Raw genomic sequence first — 8,461 nt, 5'->3', positions numbered from 1 at the left:
CTGTACTCTACCAAATAAGACATTTTCTTTAAAATTATATATTGCGTGCTTTTAGATTCATGCTTTAGATATTTTACATTTGTCATTACTCTTTTATAAATAATTGCAACTTGACCAATTTGCACACCTGCTACCACTATATAGTCAATACGGGAAGGCATAGTCTTTGACACGAGAACAGATGAAATGAAAATATTTGGATAGATGGATGGATGTCACGTCGACCGAACTTTGACTACTGTTTTGCCTATTTAGTGAAATGCTAATGTAAACACACACACACACACACACACACACACACACACACACACACCATCGTTTCAAAAGGCACAATTTCCTCCACGTTAAAGAACAATTTAAAAATACATGGCAGTTAAAATCGACGCCCTCAAGGGCGCTGTGAAGTTCACATTAATGCGATCCTAAACCTTGAGAGCAGACCTCCTGGGTGGTTCATGGGAGAGACTACCCGCGGAGTCCAAGGGTCCACAGGGACCCGACGCGCTCCGGCTACGCAAAAAGCCAGATTTCTTTGAGCCATTTCTAAACCTTAGCTCTGAATTTCACTATAGGACCTGGGACCTCTCACTGTTCCAAATCTGGCGCACAACCAAAATAAAAACGGTTTTGTCAACCGGTTCACTCTCCAGGAGCTCCTCTCTTCTCCCAAAACAGAACCACTCGCTCCTCCCCAACTTCTTATCTCCGTTCCCGCCCCCCTAATCCACCCTTTCCCGAGAAGACTCGTTATGAGTCGCGCTCGCCGCCGCCTCCAGCCTCAGGGTCGCTCTGGTCGTCCGTGAAGCAGACGTCCACATCGCTGTCGTTGTCGCTCTTGGGCTCCCCAGGCTCCGGCGGGTAGTCAGGCTCCGCGCCGGGGCCATCGCCCGCCTTGGCGAGCAGGTTTTGGCCGGGGTGGCGGGACTTGACGTGGCGCTCCAGGTCCCGGCGGCGCACCAGCACCTTGCCGCAGAACTCGCAGCGGTAGGGCGTGTTGCCCTCGGCGTGCAGCCGGATGTGCTTGTTCAGATTGCTGGGGTCGCCGAAGGGCCGCAGGCACACTTTGCACTTGAGCGGCTTGTAGCCGGTGTGCGTCCGCATGTGAATCTTGAGCCCGTACTTGCGCGAGTACAACTTGCCGCAGTAGAGACACAGGTGGCCGGTCTTGGACTTGCCGGCGCCGCCACCTACGCTGCCGCCACCCCCAGCGCCTCCCGCCGCCACGACGGCGGGTGGCAGCGTCCCCGCGTCCAGGCGGCCTCGGCTTTTCCCGGCTGCCATCTCGGACAGCTGCTGCGTGTGCATAGCGATCTCTCGGTCGATGCTAGCCAGGGAGCCGAGCTCCGCAGGGCTTAGAGCGGCAGCTGCCGCTGCTGCTGCCGCCGCCGCAGGCCCGCTGAAGTAGGAGATGGACTCCGGATACTTGAGCAGCCCGCCGAAGTGCAGTTTGAGCGGGTAATAAGCGGCGGCGGCCGGTGAGCCGTAGAGTAGCTCCCCGTTGTAGACGGTAAAAGCCGGCATGACGGCAGGTAGGTGGCTGCACTCGCCACCCGGGTAGGCTTTGAGCCCGCCCGCGTCGAGGGCCGGCAGCGCGCAGCGCTCGACGGGCAGCCCGGTCGCCGAGGGCAACTGGGCGAAACGCGCTCCCGGCAGCGCAGGCGCCGCTGGCTGGGCGCGTTCCACATGCTTGAAGGCTGACGCCTCTTCCGGGGCCCCGGGGAGCAGAGGGAAGCTGCGCAGGCCCCCCGAGCAGGGTAGGCCAGGCGGCGGCGGCGGCGGGTCCCCCGAGAGCAGGCACTTGGAATGGTGATGGTGGTGGTGCGCATGGTGGTGATGGTGGTGGCCGGCGCCGCCCGCCGCGGGGTTCTCCCCGCTTACCGGGCGTCCGCCCGCCCGGCCCCCGCCCAGCAACCTGCCTAAGGCCAAGCCGGACCCAGGCTTGCCGCCGCCCTCCTCCCGGTAGGGGTCGCCATGCGCGGCCGCAGCCGCCCTGGCCAAGCCGGCAGGCTTGAAAGCCGAGCGCACTCCGGGATAGAAGGCCAGGCCACCGCCCCCAGCTGGGGAGCCGCCTACGATGCCGAGGAAGTGGCCGTGTCCCCGGGAGGCCCCGCTCATGTCTAGGGCGCGGTCCGGCTGCTCCTTGCTCTTCTTGGACTGCCCCCACTTGGCCGCGGGTGGCGACGTGGCCGAGGGCGCAGAGGAGGCCTCGCGCTTGATACTCTCCCGCGCTCCGCAGGCCTGGAGAGGCGGCGGGGCCTGCGAGTGGGGCCGCAGAGTGCCAGCCGGGGCGGCCGCGGCAAAGTCGGGCGCTGGGGGTTTCGGAGAGAAGGGAAGGCCATCCGCGCCCGGGGCAGCGCTTTGGCGAGCAGCGTGCTCGTGGTGCAGGTAGGTTCGGCCCCCGCCGCTGCTGAGCACGCAGTGGAAACGTAGGTGGGCCTTAAGGCTGTTGGGGTATCTAAACGTCCTCCAGCAGTACCAGCAAATGTAGCGCTCCTCCCCTGGGCGAGAAAGAGTGGGAAAGCGACCCCGTCAGAGGCGAACAAGCGAAAGAGAAAGAAAGCGCACCCAAGGCAAAGCCCAGATTTATGACCAGAGGTATGAGCAAGAGTGTTCTTGGGGCCCAGAGAGTGAGTTAGTTCGGTGGCCCCACTGTAGCAAGGACTCCGAGAAGCCCCAAATGGCCAACTTTGTCACCATCTCCATCCTCTGCGATTACTCAGAGGCCAAAGGGGTGACCTGGGCCTTTCCAACGAAGACTTCCTCCGGGCCATCCGAGCAAATCTTCCTTGGGAGGGCAGCGCTCAGGCAGGCTGGCCGGGGGAAGAAACGAGCAGAGAGAGCAGCTGTTGCTTTAAATCAAGTGTTGAGGCTGTGCTGTGCCCGGGCCCATCTGTTGGCGTTTGCAGAATAGGTGGCGTATGTCAAGGAGTTTGGATAAACTGAACAAAGACCAATCTAATGGTCGTGAGCGCCTCATTACCAGGCGAGACAATATCTTGTATGTATGGGCCATATGTAATCATTCCTTTTCATACAACAATGCCTTTTATGTCCATTACCCACCCTTCCCACTGCCTCCCAGCCTTAAACATTTTGCCTGAGGTTTCCCTGGAGCGTGACCAACTGAAGGACCACATAGGGACTATAATCTGCTATTCTTCAAAATTATTTGTATCTTTATTTCCTCTTTAACCCCATTTAATTTGATGAGAAAAAAAGAAAACGCCCTATGTCCTTATAGTCTAAAAATTGAAGGATGATGTCGTATTATGTTCTCCGTTGTTCCACCTGGTAATTAATTAACTCCTAGAAAGCTGCACCAGTCCAGGCGTAATAATAAAGTCCTTGGAAAAGATAGTTTAGTTTTTATGAAATGAATATATAGATAGATATGATAAAGATACTCAGCTTTTAGTAAGCATACAATTCTCTACGAGGAACTATATGCATGTTTTTGCTGTCAAGCCTTTTTTTGTGTTTAATATTATTAACATTAGTTGTTTTTAATTTGGCCAAGGTCTGGGAACACAATCGAGGGACACAGGTATGAAACAGATTGTGATCACATGGTGGAAGTTAATTTTCACTTTAAAACGGTCTTGTTATCTCTGGACAGAAAACAGCGATCTTGCAGTTGGGTTTCTTTTTTTGGTGTTATGGTTGCTTGATAATACTGAAGAATGTCTGTGAGAAAGAAGTTAGTTGAGCCACAAGGAAGTACCCAAAGTTTGTCTTATTAAATTCAATGGAAAAATTAAATTCCCTCCCCCTTGCAACAAGCAGCTCAAACTTCTAAAGCATTACTACAAAAACAACTGAAAAAAGTTCTATATCTTCTTCCCTTCATGTGTTTTACTTTCAGCTTTGCATAAAGCAAGTAGTCCCTCTAGATAACTAAGATGCAAGGATCAGTTCGTTCCAGCTGACGCCAAGGTAGGGCAGAAAGCAGAGTGGGGGGCGAGGATTTACCTCCGAGAGCCTACCCTAATTGTTCATGGAAAACTTAAATAAAATCATTTCAGTATTTCTGTTAACTTGTATTGAACATCCCTGTAAAATAAATCTGGAAAAAAAAGAAGAGACTTCCTGGGTTCTCTTGCTGGGTATGCTGATGTAACATCTTAAATAACCTCCCTTCTCCTAAGTTCAGAACCTCCCTCTCTGCCCCTTTTTAAAGAAGGAATTTTCAAAGGCTGCCCTGGAATGACTCTAGTCAATCAAAAAGCCAAGTAAGCTTCCTTCCTAAAACAAAGGGTCCATATTTTCCTTAAAATTACTATGGAATTGAAACCCACTGGAGTTAATGGTGGAAGAATAGCAGCCTTCCCTACTTATTTCTTCATCTTTTCAAGAGTTAAGCAAATTCTCTGTTTCATTATGTTCCTTTTTCAATTTATTCTAACCAACTGATATGTTCTCCGGACTCTGAAATCCAAGTCATGCCAAAAGTGTCAAACACACTTCATGAGTGACTTTGCCTCCTCATCTTGGTGTAACCCTGAGGTTGCCAAGATTTCAAGTATATCAAAGGTGGGGCAGTCAGGGTTCAGAATAGCCCATGCATTCCCAAAAGGAAAATGGTGTTTATTCTGACATCTGTTCATAAGCTTAATTGGCTGAAATGAAAACACGAGGGCCACCACTCAAACAGGTTGCTTTTGTATGATTTGAGAGTGCCTAAGGAGGGGTGTTCTGTGTAGAAATGTCTGGCCCCTAAAGGTCAGCAGCTGTTGGAATTGTCCTGTAGTGGCAGATTACAGAGTCCTCCACTACAGGTCTTTTATCATGCTTCTCTTTTACTGGGAGAAGTTGACAAAAGAATTTAATATAATGTAGTATAAGGAATAAGCTACTTTAGGATAATGTTTTATGAATACTGTACACACAAGTCTACCCACAAGACAGTGATACTTTGAAGTGAAGTGATTCGTCATTCTAAATAAGCTTCATTCTGTCTTATTCATGGTTTCTTAATTCCCACATTTGTATTAATTTCTTTAACCCTATTTCTAGACAGATGAGATTTGAGCAGGCAATTTGGGAGGACAGCGTGTTAAAATATTTCACAACATTCATTATATTGACTTTAAATATAACTGTGTCTTTAGGAGAAATTACAAACCTTAACAATTGACAAGGAAAAAAGAAAGTCATGGAAGCTTTGTGAATTAAAAGGGAGGTCTCAAGATCTGAACTCTTGTAGCACCACCCAGATTTTTTTTTCACAGACAGTGTTCTTCAGTGTTCTAGGGGAGGTTTGAAAATGTTCTTCTCTTTAGTTACTGCCCCTTATTTGCATAAATCCACTCTTGGCTTTGGAAGGGATCAAATAAATCTAAGAAGAAACTGGGATACAACCCAGATTCAATTTAAGTAGGGAGGGGGAGATGAATAAATACCATTTAAATGGAAGGGCTTCAGTACCTGCCAACAGACCAGCTGTAAGTACCGTAATGCTTCTAAAATCCCGTGGAAATACATTACTGTCCTTCAAACCAGTGAAGAGAAGCCCTTCCACCTTCTAAAAACGTTCCAGGTTTGAGTTATGCTTTTTGGAGCTCATGATGTGATTAATTATATGTTAAGGTTTCTTTATGGATTCTTAATTGAGTAAATAATTGTCTCTGGGTATGCAATAGGAAAGGATAGCCCCCATGTTCATAAAGTATTTTTTCGGTGTCGTCGCGAGCCAGATTATTGTCGCTATTGTCATTTACTGTTGATTGTAAGGTGGTAGTGGTGACGTCGTCTCTCTGCTCACACAGACAGGGAGCATGAATTCAGTTTTACATAGCTCGAGAGAAAGGCCCTGGGGTCGCGTCCAAAGAACGGAGAAGGGCTGGACTCTCACCCACCCGCGCTAGCCCGGAGGCCCTCTCGGACTCAGTACCTTTCTCGTCGTGCGTCGGAGTTGCAATTGTGGGGATGTCGAACCACTGAGCCAAGGAGTTGGAATACCACACGGTCAGCTCCTCCCCTGGCTGGACGTCTCGAAGAGCTCGGTAGAAGATCTGGGACACAAGGAACGGGACAGCTTGCTGTCATTTCCCTGGGTAATCAGTCTAAAAGCAACTAAAAGGAAAGGTTCAAATCCCCGCTCTGACGCTGTGTGACCCTGAAAAAACTATTGGACCTCTCTGAACCTCACTTCCCTCATTCTTCAAACGGGGGAAATAATAGTGTATGCCTTAGAGGGTTGTTGAGACGTTTAAATGAAACCTCCAGCTAAAGCGCTTTGTTCTTAATATTGATGGCCACCTCAGTAACGGTTAGGTAGGTAGAATTGGCAGTGGTGGGGGAAGCCCACAGTACCTGTCCTCCGGGTAAGTCTGCAATAGCTTCGAGAGTCTGTTCCTGGGGGTTCCTGGCTGCCCGGATTAACCCTATCCATTCCAGAGGGGAGCCCCCCGACTCGTCCACCAGCTCCCCTCTCACCATGCGCACCTGCAACACAAGCAGTGGTCGTTCTTCCTCGCGCCACGGCCAGGCCCACAATCCAGAGGGAAAGTTTATCCAACACCCCACCCGACTCTGAAAAATGGTTGCGTTCGCTTTGGCCAGACCTCTGTGGGCTGCTGGGAGGAAGGTAATTCCTAGGACCCTTGCTTAAGGAAGGGAGGAAGACAGGAGGCTGGCTACTATAACAGTCCCCTCTCTCGTCCCACCTTGGCAACACCAAGAGCGAAAGCATCCTCCGTGAGAGGCTGGGGGGTGGTCTTGTACCAAGATGTCCCGCACCCCCGCCCCCGCTCAGTTCCTATTCTTGCGGTTCTGAGATCGGTCGTTAATATAAGAGAGACGTCAGCCCCAGAACCCAGAGTTTCCTTCACCTCCCTCTCGTGCCTCCCCGGGCTCACTGCACAGCGCCAAGATGCGGAGGTGCCTAGGAGTCCGGCAGCGAAAGTGTGTGAACGAACAACGCGGCCGCAGCATGGCCGGCTATTTAAAAGCAATTAAAGCGCGTGTAAAGAAGACTTTAGACCGCGGGGAAGAGGGTGATCGCGTAGGGAGTCACATGCGGGTCCCGCTGGCCCTGCGCGGGAGCAATTTCTTACAAGAAAGCTCAAGGCAGCGACTAGGCAAAGCTAAGGTCCTCTCCCCCCCTCCCCCACCACCCCCCACCGGACTCCTGCCTTTTTTTCCCGGTAGCTGTTGGAGAACCTTTGCCGGCTGGGACGCCTCAGGGCGGAAGGGAGCCTTTAAAACCCGACTCTGCTCGGGGGTCTATACGAAGTTCGGAGAGTTAGAACTGGCGGGTCGGCCCCGACGCCTCCCAGTTGCGACCCTGGATTCTCAAAGCCTGGCTGCAGACGCGCGGACCCGGTGCCCCAGGCGGGTGGGCACTCCTCGCCCTCAGTCGGGGCCCCAGGGGGAGCCACTACCTGGATCACTCGCCCTCCATCTACCCCAAACCCCAGCAGACATCCGCGGGGGTGGGGATGGGGGTACGTGCTAAGAACTGAGAGTTTCCGAAAGATTGTTTTTTTCGGAGCACATGAGATTAAATTATTTTAAGGCGAATTTAAGCCTTAAATTAGCGCGTTGAAGGGAAGAAGGTAAGAAAAGTCTTCAACGCCCTGCGCGCTGTGTAACAGAGAAAGGGCGCATTTGCGGGGAGACCCGGCTCCCCCCCCCTCAACACACACACGCCTCTCCGAACGAGACTCGGGAGCTTCAGGGAAACCGCGGATTCTGAGTGGTCCCCTCACGTAAACAGCCCCATGCACCCCGCCCCGGCGCTGTCCCCTCTCAGCCACGTCCTTTCCCCAAAGCTCGGCCCACGTCCAGCTCTCAGTTAATGCGACTTGCGAGGAGTTACTGGAGTCCCCGGGCCACCTGGCAGCGTTGGCAGGTAACGACTCAATCGCCCCTTTCTTCCGCTTGCCCTATCTACCACTGCCGGGGCCAGGGCAAAGGGAGGCGAATGGCTGGAGGCGGAGGTCGGAATGGCTAATACCTTTTTCTTGGGCCCGGGTTCCCTGCGGTCTGACAGGTACTTGCCCAGCTTGAAGGTTCCAGGCACGGGCCCCAGGCGCAGACCGGCCGGGATGCAGCAGTCGGCGCTCACGCTCGTGGCCGGAGCGCGGGCTGTTCCGTGCATTGCTGCCGCCGCCGCCGCCGCCAGGCAGGCGCGTGGGCGCGCTGGGTGCAGCACAGGGCTCGGGTGACAGAGCCCGAGCGGCGCTCGAGCCAGAGAGCCGCACCCCGACGTGCGTCCTCCGCCCGCGCAGTGACGCGGGCGGGCATGCACTGCGCCTTTTCAATCAGGGCGGGCGCCTTTTGGCACCGCGAGCGCAAGGGCGCGGAGTTTGGTGAGAGAGTTGCTCTGCGCAGCAGCTGCAGAGTCCCACCCGAGAGGGTCACATGGAGTAGTTCCCTCAGCCCTCTGCATAATCGAGGCCTCTGAATGGCTGGCGCACAATGGTCCAGGCGACCTTCCCATTCCTAAAAATCCAATTTG

The 8,461-nt window shown here is 52.9% G+C and overlaps 1 protein-coding gene across 1 annotated transcript; it reads right to left on the bottom strand.

Annotated features, from left to right (window-relative positions):
- Positions 1–747: 747 nt before the first annotated feature.
- Positions 748–8,101, bottom strand: PRDM13 (PR/SET domain 13). Its single transcript, XM_042985325.1, has 4 exons — positions 7,958–8,101; positions 6,313–6,444; positions 5,891–6,011; positions 748–2,498 (listed from the first exon to the last, which is right to left on the bottom strand). Exons 1-4 carry the CDS (start codon positions 8,099–8,101, stop codon positions 748–750), a joined length of 2,148 nt encoding a protein of 715 aa, XP_042841259.1.
- Positions 8,102–8,461: the final 360 nt, after the last annotated feature.

This window comes from Panthera tigris, chromosome B2, assembly GCF_018350195.1.
Source record: "Panthera tigris isolate Pti1 chromosome B2, P.tigris_Pti1_mat1.1, whole genome shotgun sequence".
Classification (NCBI taxonomy): Eukaryota; Metazoa; Chordata; class Mammalia; order Carnivora; family Felidae; genus Panthera; species Panthera tigris.
The sequence above is the reverse complement of the archived record's forward strand: the minus strand, read 5'-3'. Positions and strand labels throughout refer to the sequence as shown.